The following is a 14,226-nucleotide window of genomic DNA, read 5'->3' as shown; positions in this document are numbered from 1 at the left end:
GCATAGCAATTGATAGCTTTGGGCCAGATGCCTAGGAATAAGACAGTGAGGCTGCCATGCTCATCAGGGCTGTGTGCTATAGGCAACTTTAGTTGTGATATGTATGTTGGAAAGTGGAGGGAGGAAATTGTGGAGGGGGCATGCTGAAAAAAACATAGGCTCTGCATATAAGCAGGAGTTGGCAAATGAGTTTCAAACAAGGCAGCAATATGCTTAGATTTCTGTGTAAAAGGATAGAATATTCAGCAGAGCAACTCAAATGAAATGAAAGGAAATTAAATGAAATAAAAGAAAAGAAATGGATTTTCATTCTGTGAAACTGAAGGTTTAAGCCAAATTCACTCAAATCTCTTAAGGGACTGAGAGATCTCAAGTAACTCTGAGTTCTATGGATTTTTAGATTACTCTGCTAGCTGGTAAGAAGTCTGAAGGCCATATTCCAGTTCCCTTATGATTTTTTAGTAGTTACATTAGTACGCTAGGGCTATAAAAACAAAATACCACAGACTAGGGGGCTTAAATAACAGAAGTTGATTCTTCTCATCGTTCTGGAGGCTAGAGGTGAAAGATCAATGTGTCCGCAGGTCTGGTTTCTTCTGAAGCCTCCCTCTTTGGTTGGAGATAGCCACTTTCTTGCTGTGTCCCCACACAGCCTTGCTTCTGTGCACACACTTCTACCCACCACTGCCCAGTGTCTCTCTGTGTGTTCAGATTTTTTCTACTCTAGTCAGATTGAATCAGGGCCCACCCCATTGGCCTCATTTTAGCTACCTCTTCAAAGGCCCAGTTTTCATATATAGTTAGATTTTCAGGTACTGGAGATTATGGCTTCAACATATCAATGTGGGGCACAAAATTCAGCCTGTAACAATAATCCAGTGAAGAAATGAACAGAATATGGAATAGCTGAGGAATGCATGAATGAGAGAAGTTTTGAAGGAAAATTCTAAGATCAGTTTAAATTGGAATAAAAGACATGTCTAAAATGTCTTAGAAAAGTACAGTTAACTTGACCTCAGCTTCGCACCATATTGAAATGATGATAAGGAAATAAGGTGAATAAGAAATAAATTGAAATTTTTCCTGTTTTTTTATAGCGTTTCCAGTTGCCCATTTAGAGAAACCAATTTTCCTGATCTAAGTAAATGTGTTAAAAAGCTGTTTGAGTACCTCCAAGAGACACTTCTAGAGGTTCACCCCAATTCCTAGAAGGGGTGGGGCCAAGTTCAGAATCAGAAAAGGTACAAAGATGGCCAAAAACAAGCCAAAACCACAGCCCAGATTCATTTAGGTTGAGGAGAACAGAGCTTTGAACACTAACATAATTCACATCTTATACCACAACCACCTCCGAGATGGGCATATACTGCTGCACCTAATGCTGCCTCCAGATGGCTTTCATCACCTCCCTAGCTTTAGGGTACATTTTTCAGCCCTTTAAAGAAGTTCATCCTTTGTCTTCTGTCTCATATAGTTTCTTATGAAAAGTCTTATAAAAACATATTCTATTTAAAAAAATCATTGTTCATCTACTGGTAATATGTCGTTTTTCTCTGGCTGCTTTTTAAGGTTGATTCTTTTATTATTGGTGTTCAGTAATTTTATTATAGTTTATTTTGTTGTGTTTAAGTGTGTATATGAGTGAGTGTGTGTGTATGTGTGTTTATCCTGCTTAGAGTTTTCTGAGATCCTTAGATCAGAGTATAATTTTATCAAATTGGATAAATTTCAGTCTTTGATTTTCAGAATATTTTTGCCTCTACCTTCTTTCTTAGTTTCCTATAAGTTAGCAAAACTCTGTTCATTTTTATTTTTAGCCTGTTTAATGTCTCTGCTTCATTTGGATAGATTATATTTCTGTATATATTAGGTTTTTATTGACACAGAACAAATTACCACAAATTTGGTAGCTCAGTACAACACAAATTTATCATCTCAGAGTTTATCTGGTCCTCTTCATAGAGTCTCACCAGGCTAACATTGAGGTGTTCGCCTCGGCAGCAATCTCATCTGAGACTTAGATTCTGCTTCCAAGATCACTGGTTATTGGCTGATATTAGTTCCTTAAAGTTGTGGGACTGAAGTGCTCCTGTTTTCGTGGTTACTGTTGACTGGGTTTTTATTTGAGTTTAGAAACCGTATCCAACCCTTATCATTTTGTCCTCTCAAAATGTGGCAGATTATTCTTCAATGCCAGCAGAATATCTCTTTAGAGTAGGTGAATTCAGAGAAAAAAGGACAAAGGAAGGAAAATAACATATGAAACAAATAGGAGACAAGTTGAAACATGGTCATCATTAATTCAACTACTTTGTTAATTATTAAATATCAATGAAACAAATACTCAAAAGTAGAGACTTCATGCAAGATAGGAAAAAAGCAAGACTCAACCATATGTTGTCTACAAAACAAATGTTTCAAATACAGAGGTTCAAATAGATTACAAAGTGAAAGGATGGGACAGGGATATGCCATGCAAACAATAAATATAAAAAATATTTTCTGAAAAAATAAACTTTAAAACATGGAAAATTACTGGAAACAAAGATTTCATAATGATGAAAATGTCAGTATATCAGGGAAGACATTGTAGTTACAACTGTTTTCAGTTAGTAAAAGAATTTCAGAACATGTTAGTCAACAACTGAGAGAGAGATCATAGTTGGAGATTTTAATATTTTTCACTTAGTACTTAAAATACCAATTAAACACAAAAATTAAACAAGAATGAATATAGAAGTCTGAACACTTTCAGCCACCTTGACCTAACTAGCATATAACATTTTACCCAAGATCTACAGAATATACAGTATTTTCAAGTGTACCTGGCATGTTTCTTCAAATAGAGTGCATGACATTCCTTTCAACAGCCTGGGAGAGATAGCTGATTTACCTAATTCATAGAAAGAAGCAGAAAATTAAGGAAAATGAGGAGACAGAGGAATATAGTCTAATCAAATGAACAAGACAGAAACCTCAGAAAAACAACTAAATGAGATTGAGATAAGCAGTCCACCTGATGAACTTCAGTATACTGATCATAAATATGCTCATCAAACTCAGGAAAGGATAAGCATAGTGAGAACTTTAACACTGAGATAGAAAATATAGTACCAAAGAGAAGTTATGACTAAACTGAGAAATATACTAGAGGTTCTCAACAGCAGAGTAGATGAGGTGGAAAAATGAATGAGTGCAGATGCTGATTGCAGCCATGAAATTAAAAGACGCTTACTCCTTGGAAGGAAAGTTATGATCCACCTTGATAATATATTAAAAAGCAGAGACATTACTTTGCCAACAAAGGTCCGTCTAGTCAAGGCTATGGTTTTTCCCGTGGTCATGTATGGATGTGAGAGTTGGACTGTGAAGAAAGCTGATTGCCGAAGAATTGATGCTTTTGAACTGTGGTGTTGGAGAAGACTCTTGAGAGTCCCTTGGACTGCAAGGAGATCCAACCAGTCCATTCTAAGGGAGATCGATCCTTGGTGTTCATTGGAAGGACTTATGCTAAAGCTGAAACTGCAATACTTTGGCCACCTCATGCGAAGAGCTGACTCACTGGAAAAGACTCTGATGCTGGGAAGGGTTGGGGGCGGGAGGAGAAGGGGACGACCGAGAATGAGATGGCTGGATGGCATCACCGACTCTGTGGACATGAGTTTGAGTGAACTCTGGGAGTTGGTGATGGACAGGGAGGCCTGGCGTGCTGTGATTCATGGGGTCGCAAAGAGTCGGACACGACTGAGCGACTGAACTGAACTGAACTGAACTGAGCTAAAAGATAAAATGGTGGGACTCCCTCAGACAGAGCAGCAAAATGAAGAATTTTAAAAAGTGAAGATACCATATGTTGCCTTTAGGACAACATTGTGTGGAATAACATTTGCATTATATGAGTCACAGAAGGGGAAGAAAGAAAGGACCAGAAAAATTATTTTAAGAAATAGTGACTAAAAAATTTCCTAATCTGGGGAAGCAAACAAACCTCTGGGTCCAGGAAGCTCAAAGAACTCCAAATAAGATGAACCTAAAGAGACACATGTAAGACACATTGCAACTAAAATGGTAGAAGTTAAGAATAAAGAGAATCCTTAAAGCAGCAAGAGAAAAGTAACCCGGGGTAATAAAGGAGTGTCATGACATACTCAAAGTGCTGAAAGGAAAAAACTTCCCATAACAGACTTTGCACAGCTAGTTTAACATTCAGAATTAAGGAGAGATTAAGAATTTTTAGGATAAGCAAAAGCTAAAGAAGTTTATTGCCACTGTACTTGTTCTTCATGAAATATTAAAGGGACTTCTTTAAACTGAAAAGAAATGACACTAGATGATAATAAGAAAACATGCAGTAATTAAAATCTCACTGGAAAATATACATATATAATAAAGGCAAGTGTTCAGTCACTTATAAAGCAAGCATTAAGATTAAAAGACAAAAGTAGTAAAAATGATGTAAAATTTCAGTAATTAAGGAATGCGTAAAATAAAAAGATGTAGAAAATGTCATCAATAGATGAATTTCAGAAGACTGAAATCTTACAGAATATATTCCATGACCACAGCAAAATTAAATTAGAGACAAACATTAATATGACACCTATAAATACCTCTAGATTCCAGAAATTAGTGTATTTCTTAACACTGAATGTTAAAAAAATAAATCATAAAGGAGGTTGATTAGAAAAGAAGAAGTAAAACTCATTGTTTGCAGATGTCATGATCCTCTACATAGAAAACCCTAAAGACTCCATTAGAAAATTACTAGAGCTAATCAATGAATATAGTAAAGTTGCAGGATATAAAATTAAAACTCAGAAACCCCTTGCATTCCTATACATTAACAATGAGAAAACAGAAAGAGAAATTAAGGAAACAGTTCCATTCACCATTGCAACGAAAAGAATAAAATACTTAGGAAAATATCTACCTAAAGAAACAAATGATCTATATATAGAAAGCACTGATTTTATAAAACACTGATGAAGGAAATAAAAGAGGACACAAATAGATGGAGAAATATACCATGTTCATGGATTGGAAGAATCCATATAGTGAAAATGAGTATACTACCCAAAGCAATATATAGATTCAATGCAATCTCTATCAAGCTACCAATGGTGTTTTTCACAGAACTAGAACAAATAATTCATAATTTGTATGGAAATACAAAAAAACCTCGAATAGCCAAAGCAGTCTTGAGAAAGAAGAATGGAACTGGAGGAATCAACCTGCCTGACTTCAGGCTCTACTACAAAGCTACAGTCATCAAGAGAGTATGGTACTGGCACAAAGACAGAAATATAGATCAATGGAACAAAATAGAAAGCCCAGAGATAAATCCATGCCAGTTGGTGATGGACAGGGAGGCCTGGCGTGCTGTGATTCATGGGGTCGCAAAGAGTCGGACACGACTGAGCGACTGAACTGAACTGAACTGAATGGACACTTTATCTTTGACAAAGGAGGCAAGAATATACAATGGAGAAAGGACAATCTCTTTAACAAGTGGTGCTGGGAAAACTGGTCAACCACTTGTAAAAGAATGAAACTAGAACACTTTCTAACATCATACACAAAAATAAATTAAAAATGGATTAAAGATCTAAACGTAAGACCAGAAATTATAAAATTCCTAGGGGAAAACATAGGATAAACACTCTCTATCATAAATCACAGCAGGATCCTCTATGACCCACGTCCCAGAGTAATGGAAATAAAAGCAAAAATAAACTAATGGGACTTAATTAAACTTAAAATCTTTTGCACAACTAAGGAAACTATAAGCAATGTGAAAAGACAGCCTTCAGAATGGGAGAAAATAATAGCAAATGAAGCAACGAACAAAGAATTAATCTCAAAAATACACAAGCAACGCCTGCAGCTCAATTCCAGAAAAATAAACAACCCAATAAAAAAATGGGCCAAAGAACTAAACAGACATTTCTCCAAAGAAGACATACAGATGGCTAACAAACACATGAAAAGATGCTTAACATCACTCATTATCAGAGAAATGCAAATCAAAACCACAATCAGATACCATTTCACTCCAGTCAGAATGGCTGCTATCCAAACATCTACAGACAATAAATGCTGGAGAGGGTGTGGAGAAAAGGGAACCCTCTTACACGGTTGGTGGAAATGCAAACTAGTACAGCCACTGTGGAGAACAGTGTGCAGATTCCTTAAAAAACTGGAAATAGAACTGCCATATGACCCAGAAATCCCACTCCTGGGCATACACACTGAGGAAAGCAGCAGTGAAAGAGACATGTGTACCCCAGTGTTCATCACAGCACTGTTTATAATAGCCAGGACATGGAGGCAACCTAGATGTCCATCAGCAGACAAATGGATAAGAAAACTGTGGTTCATATACACAATGGAATATTACTCAGACATTAAAAAGAATACATTTGAATCAGTTCTAAAGAGGTGGATGAAACTGGAGCCTATTATACAGAGTGAAGTAAGCCAGAAAGAAAAACACTAACAGTATACTAACACATATATATAGAATTTAGAAAGAAGATAACAATAACCCTGTATGTGATACAGCAAGAGACACAGATGTATAGAACAGTCTTTTGGACTCTGTGGGAGAAGGCGAGGGTGGGATGATTTGAGAGAATAGCATTGAAACATGTATATTATCATATGTGAAACAGACTGCCAGTCCAGGTTTGTTGCATGAGGCAGGGTGCTCAGGGCTGGTGTACTGGGATGACCCAGAGGGATGGTATAGGGAGGGAGGTGGGAGGGGGTTTCAGGATGGGGAACATAACATGCACCAATGGCTGATTCGTGTCAATGTATGGCAAAACCACTACAATATTGTAAAGTAAGTAGCCTCCAATTAAAATAAATAAATTAAAAAAAAGGAGGTTGGAAAACATTTTAAAGGATAATGCATGTACAGTAGCAAAAGTTTTGTGGTATAGCTAAAGCAGGACTTACAGGGAGATTTCTAATTTAAATCTTAGAAGAAAGATTGGTTTAATATTCATTGTGTTTACCTTAAAAATAAAGCAAATATTTTCTAAGTAAAAGAAGGAGATAATAAAGACAGCAGAAATCAAAGACATAGAAAAGATGCAAACAGAGAAGATAAAAAGTTGGTTCTTGAGAAGATTAATAAAATTTATAAACTTGTAGCAAGATGAGAGAGAGATTGCCAATATGATGTATGATGGAGAAAAAACATTTGACAAAATTCAACATCCATTCATGATAAAAACTCTTACCAAAGTAGGTATAGAGGAAATATATCTCAAGATAATAAAAGCCATTTATGACAAACCTGTAGCCAATGCAGTACTCAGTGGTGAAAAGCTTAAAGCCTTCCCGCTAAAATCTAGAACAAGACAAGGATGCCCACTCTCACCACTTCTATTCAACATACTATTGAATGTCCTAGGCACAGCAATTAGATAAAAAATAGAAAAATAGGTTTCTAAATTGGAAGCGGTAAAATGGTCATTTTATTATGATATGAACCTACATATAGAAAACCCTAAAGACTCCATACAAAAAACTACTAGAACTGATAAATGAATCCACCAAGGTGGCAGAATATAGGATTAACATACAGTAATCTGTTGCAGTTATTTAAACTTAACAATGAAATATGAGAAAAGGAAAGTAAAAAAACAATTACTTTAAAAATTGTATAAAAAATACTTAGGAATAAACCTGACTGAGGAGGTGAAAGGCTTATATGCTGACAACTGTCAGTTCAGTTCAGTTGCTCAGTCGTGTCCGACTCTTTGCGACCCCATGAATCAAAACGTGTCAAGCCTCCATGTCCATCACTTACTCCCGGAGTTCACTCAAACTCACATCCATTGAGTCAGTGATGCCATCCAGCCATCTCATTCTCTGTTGTCCCCTTCTCCTCCTGCCCCCAATCCCTCCCAGCATCAGAGTCTATCCCGTGAGTCAACTCGTCGCATGAGGTGGCCAAAGTATTGGAGTTTCAGCTTTAGCATCAGCCTTCCAATGAACACCCAGGAGTGATCTCCTTTAGAATGGACTGGTTGGATCTCCTTGCAGTCCAAGGGACTCTCAAGAGTCTTCTCCAACACCACAGTTCAAAAGCATCAATTCTTCGGCGATCAGCTTTCTTCACAGTCCAAATCTCACATCCATACATGAACACTGGAAAAACCATAGCTTTGACTAGATGGACCTTTGTTGACAAAGTAATGTCTCTGCTTTTTAATATGCTATCTAGGTTGGTCATAACTTTCCTTCTAAGGAGTAAGCATCTTTTAATTTCATGGATACAATCAGCATCTGCAGTGATTTTGAGCCCCCCCAAATAAAGTCTGACACTGTTTCCACGGTTTCTCCATCTATTTGCCATGAAGTGATGGGACCAGATGCCATGATCTTAGTTTTCTGAATGTTGAGCTTTAAGCCAACATTTTCACTCTCCTCTTTCACTTTCATCAAGAGGCTCTTTAGTTCCTCTTCACCTTCTGCCATAAGGGTGGTGTATTCTGCATATCTGAGGTTAATGATATTTCTCCCGGCAATCTTGATTCCATCTTGTGCTACTTCCAGCCCAGCATTCCTCGTGATGTACTCTGCATATAAGTTAAATAAGCAGGGTGACAATATACAGCCTTGACATACTCCTTTTCCTATTTGGAACCAGTCTGTTGTTCCATGTCCAGTTCTAACTGTTTCTTCCTGACCTGCATACAGGTTTCTCAAGAGGCAGGTCAGGTGGTCTGGTATTCACATCTCTTCCAGAATTTTCCACAGTTTATTGTGATCCACACAGTCAAAGGCTTTGAGATAGTCAGTGAAGCAGAAATAGATGTTTTTCTGGAACTCTCTTGCTTTTTCCATGATCCATCAGATGTTGGCAATTTGAGCTCTGGTTCCTCTGCCTTTTCTAAAACCAGCTTGAACATCTAGAAGTTCACAGTTCACGTATTGCTGAAGCCTGACTTGGAGAATTCGAGCATAACTTTACTAGCGTGTGAGATGAATGCAATTGTGCAGTAGTTTTAGCATTGTTTGGGATTGCCTTTCTTTGGGATTGGAATGAAAACTGACCTTTTCCAGTCCTGTGGCCACTGCTGAGTTTTCCAAATTTGCTGGCATATTGAGTGCAGCACTTTCACAGCATTATCTTTCAGGATTTGAAAGAGCTCAACTGGAATTCCATCACCTCCACTAGCTTTGTTCATAGTGATGCTTTCTAAGGCCCACTTGACTTCACAGTCCAAGGTGTTTGGCTTGAGATGCGTGATCACACCATCATGATTTTCTTAGTCGTGAAGAACTTTTTTGTACAGTTCTTCTGTGTATTCTTGCCACCTCTTAATATCTTCTGCTTCTGTTAGGACCATACCATTTCTGTCCTTTATTGAGCCCAGCTTTGCATGAAATGTTCCCTTGGTATCTCTAATTTTCTTGAAGAGATCTCTAGTCTTTCCCATTCTGGTGTTTTCCTCTATTTCTTTGCATTGATCGCTGAGGAAGGCTTTCTTATCTCTCCTTACTGTTCTTTGGAACTCTGCATTCAGATGCTTATGTTTTTCCTTTTCTCCTTTGCTTTTCACTTCTCTTCTTTTTCAGTTATTTTTAAGGCCTCCCCAGACAGCCATTTTGCTTTTTTGCATTTCTTTTCCATGGGGATAGTCTTGGTCCCTGTCTCCTATACAATGTCATGAACCTCTGTCCATAGTTCATCAGGCACTCTATCAATCAGATCTAGTCCCTTAAATCTATTTCTCACTTCCACTGTAAAATCATAAGAGATTTGATTTAGGTCATATCTGAATGGTCTAGTGGTTTTCCCTACTTTCTTCAATTTCAGTCTGGATTTAGCAATAAGGAGTTCATGATGTGAGCCACACTCTGTTCCCAGTCTTGTTTTGCTAACTGTATAGAGCTGCTTCATCTTTGGCTGCAAAGAATATAATCAATCTGATTTCGGTGTTGACCATCTGGTGATGTCCATGTGTAGAGTCTTCTCTTATGTTGTTGGAAGAGGGTGTTTGTTATGACCAGTGCATTCTTTTGGCAAAACTTTATTAGCCTTTGCCCTGCTTCATTCCGTGCTCCAAGGCCAAATTTGTCTGTTACTCCAGGTGTTTCTTGACTTCCTACTTTTCATTCCAGTCCCCTATAATGAAAAGGACATCTTTTATGGGTGTTAGTTCTAAAAGGTCTTGTAGGTCTTCATAGAACCGTTCAACTTCGGCTTCTTCAGTGTTACTGATTGGGGCATTGGCTTGGATTACTGTAATATTGAATGTTTTGCCTTGGAAACGAACAGAGATCATTGTGTCATTTTTGAGATTGCATCCAAGTACTGCATTTCGGACTCTTTTGTTGACCATGATGGCTACTCCATTTCTTCTAAGGGATTCCTGCCCACAGTAGTAGATATAATGGTCATCTGTGTTAAATTCACCCATTCCAGTCCATTTGAGTTCACTGATTCCTAGAATGTCGACGTTCACTCTTGCCATCTCCTGTTTGACCACTTCCAATTTGCCTTGATTCATGGACCTAACATCCAGGTTCCTATGCAATATTGCTCTTTACAGCACCGGACCTTGCTTCTATCACTGGTCACATCCACAACTGGGTATTGTTTTTGCTTTGGCTCCATCCCTTCATTCTTTATGGAGTTATTTCTCCACTGATCTCCAGTAGCATATTGGGCACCTACCGACCTGGGGAGTTCCTCTTTCAGTATCCTATCTTTTTGCCTTTTCATTCTGTTCATGGGGTTCTCAAGGCAAGTATACTGAAGTGGTTTGCCATTCCCTTCTCCAGTGGACCACATTCTGTCAGACCTCTCCACCATGACCCACTCGTCTTGGGTGGCCCCACACAGCATGGCTTAGTTTCATTGAATTTGACAAGGTTGTGGTCCGTGTGATCAGATTGACTGGTTTTCTGTGATTATGATTTCAGTGTGTCTGCCCTCTGATGCCCTCTCGCAATACCTACCATCTTACTTGGGTTTCTCTTACCTTGGTTGTGGGGTATAAGACGTTGATAAAGGAAATTGAAAGTGATTCAAAAAATGAGAAGATATCCTATGCTCTTGGATTAGAAAAATTAATATTGTTAAAATGGCAATACTCCCCAGCGCCGTTTACAGGTTTATTGTGATTCTTATCAAGTTACCCATGAAGTTTTTCATAGAACTAAAATAATTCTAAAATTCGTATGGATCCATAAAAGACTCAAATTCACCAAAGCAATCCTGAGGAAAAAGAACAAATCCTGGGAGGACATAACTCTCCCTGATGGTGTATAACACTACAAGTCTGTAGTAATCAGAACATCATGGTAATGGCATAAAAACAAACATGTGGATCAATGGCACAGTGTAGAGAACTCAGAAATAAACCCATTCATCTATAAGCAGTTAATATTTTACAAAGGAGGCAACAGTAATCAGTGGAGAAGAGGCAATGTCTTCAGCAAGTGGTGTTGGAAAAGCTGGACAGCCACATGTAAATCAATAAGGTTAGAACACACCCTTTCACCATACACAAAAATAAACCCAAAATGGCTTAAAGATTTAAGCATTTCAAGACATAACACCATAAAAGTCTTAGAAGAGAATTTAGGCAAAATATTCTCTGACATAAATCATACCAGTATTTTCTTATGTTAGTCTTTCAAGGGAAAGACATAAAAATAAACAAATGGGACCTAATCAAACTCATAAGCTTTTCTATAGCAAAGGAAACCATAAACAAAGTGAAAAGACAACCTACAGACTGCAAAACATGCAACCAAAATGGGCTTAATTTTCAAAATATACAAATAGCGCAAAGAACTCAATAACAAAAAAACAACTCAGGTGAAACAGGGACAGAAGACCTAAATAGATATTTTTCCAAAGAAGACATACAGGTGGCCAATAGACACATGAAAAGATGCTCAGTATCAATTATTAGAGAAATGGAAATCAAAGCTACAATGAGGTATCACCTCAAAGCCGTCAGAATGGCCATCATTAAAAAGTACAAATAATAGATGCCAGAGAGGGTGTCAAGAAAAGGAAACCCTCCTACATGGGTGGTAGGAAAGTAAATTGATGCACCCAGTATGGAAAACAGTATGGAGGTTCCTCAGAAAAATATAAGAGTTACCATGTGATTTAGAAATCCCACCCCTGGGAATATGGACAACATTCTAAACTGAAAAGATACATGCACCCCAGTGTTTATGGCAGCACTGTTTACAATAGCCAAGACATAGAAGCAACTTAAATGTCCATTGATAGGTGAATGGATAAAAATGTGATTTATAGTGGAATACTACTCAGCCATGAAAAAATGAAATAATGATATTTGCAACAAAATGGATGGACCTAGAGATGATCATACTAAGTCAGAAAGAAAAAGACAAACACCATAAGTTCCCACTTATATATGGAATCTAAAATGTGAAACAAATGAACTTCTGTATGAAACAGAAACAGACTCAGAGACATAGAAAACAAAATTATGGTTACTGAAAGGGAAAGGAAGGGTTCGGGGAAGGATAAATTAGAAATTTAGCAGATTAGCAGATACAAACTACTACAACAAGATCCTATTGTATAGTACAGGGAACTGTTATTTCCTTTGATAAACTGTCATGGAAAATAATTTGAAAAGAATAAATATATATGTATATATGCATAATTGAATCACTTTGCTGTATACCAGAAACTAATACAACATTGTGAATCAATATACTTCAATTATAAGAAATAATAAAGCAATAATACCAGCTCTTACTGCTTTCTTATATTTGGCCTTGTACTGGATATCCTAGCCAGTTCAGTAAAATAATAATAGGCATAAAGGAAGAAATAAAACTCCTTAATTTGCATTTATTATTATATGAAAAATTTTAAGGAGTCAACTGAAAAACCTACTAGAACTAAAAAGTGAATTAAGCAATGTCTCAAACTCCAGCACCTTGATGAATTGAAGACCATGGGAAAGTCTAGGTAGGGAGAGAAATAGTGGAAAAGAATCTGAGATGGTAATTGAGGGGCTGACATTTTAAAGATGACTTGAATTTTACCACATGACTGGCAAATATTGGAGAAGTGACATTTGTGGAATCTGTGTTTTTGTCTTTTCTATCCCATAGAATCTCTGAGTACACGCCTCGGAACAGGAAAAAGTAAGACTCAAGAACCTTCATGTATATACATAGATCCTGTCCCCCGAGTTACGGAAATTCCTTGGACTCAAGCAGCCCTCTCCCCAGCTTTAACCAAGAATGTAAAGAAATACCCAGACTCTAGCCGTGTTTCAGTAGTCCCCGTGAAGAAAGCCTGCAAATCAGAGCCAGTCAGCAAAACCATCAAGACACCAGTACCTGGCAAGGATGACATTAGACAACAGGTCCCCACCTTGAAGGCCTCTGAATCCACCCAAGCACCCATCTGGGTGTCTGCCAGAGAGGCCCTCTTTCCATCTTCATCAGCCATGAAGGCAAATGGAACATTTTCCTCCGTAGACGTCTCTCATCCTCAGAAACAAACTGAAAGGCCCCCCAAAACTAAACCTTCCGAGGAATCCTTTCCTGTTTTCACCACATCCAGCCCGTCCTCCTCTTCCTAAGCCTGTCTGCAAAGAATTCACCACAACTTGCTCCCTTCTTCCTCTTCCTCTCTGTGCCTGAGGATGGTGACAGTGGAGAGAGGTCAGGCAGTGAGTGCAGAAGAGCCGTTGAGGCTCTCAAGAAAACCATTCTGGTCTAGGCTTTCTCTAAAGAGTGCATATCAGGGGAACAAGCAAGGGAAAAATAGTTGTAATCTTGGAGCTGGAGCTGGTTGTTCTCTGGGTATTAGGTTTTATGTCATCTGTAGTGAACATCAGCATGTAAATAAAGGTAACTCTCAGGAATTCAGAAGGTAAATGGTGTATTCTTTGGACCCTTCTGTGATCATTCAGGCTGACAAAGACTAGAGGATAAGTGCCAAAGTGATGCCATCCTGAGAATGAGAGGTGGCATAAGCGTGAGTCGGGGCAAAGATCTCATCCCACACATGCATTCTGTCATCTGGCATGAAGTGGGGTGCTTTATAATGCCTTGTTCACTGATTCACCAGTGGGGTGATGGGCATAATCCCATACCAACACAATGACTCTAGGTCTTGAGTCATCAGAGCCACAGCAAGTGTCTAAAGCTTTATCAACCTGAAGAATCTGAAAACAGACATGCCTGGGATATACCCAG

General features: G+C 38.1%; 1 protein-coding gene across 1 annotated transcript in view; it reads left to right on the top strand.

The window, feature by feature from the left end:
- Nucleotides 1-13,607, top strand: part of LOC129548373 (glycerophosphodiester phosphodiesterase 6-like) — a 145,673-nt gene extending 132,066 nt beyond the window's left edge. The window contains exon 16 of the mRNA XM_088832138.1: nt 13,132-13,607. Coding sequence (XP_088688264.1) covers nt 13,132-13,607 — 476 coding nt within the window. The remainder of the gene's footprint in view (nt 1-13,131) is intronic.
- Nucleotides 13,608-14,226: the final 619 nt, after the last annotated feature.

This window comes from Moschus berezovskii, chromosome 25 (assembly GCF_049115385.1).
Source record: "Moschus berezovskii isolate FMDL1 chromosome 25, NW_MosBer_1.0, whole genome shotgun sequence".
NCBI classification, from domain to species: Eukaryota; Metazoa; Chordata; class Mammalia; order Artiodactyla; family Moschidae; genus Moschus; species Moschus berezovskii.
This window is presented reverse-complemented; position numbering and strand designations above follow the sequence as displayed.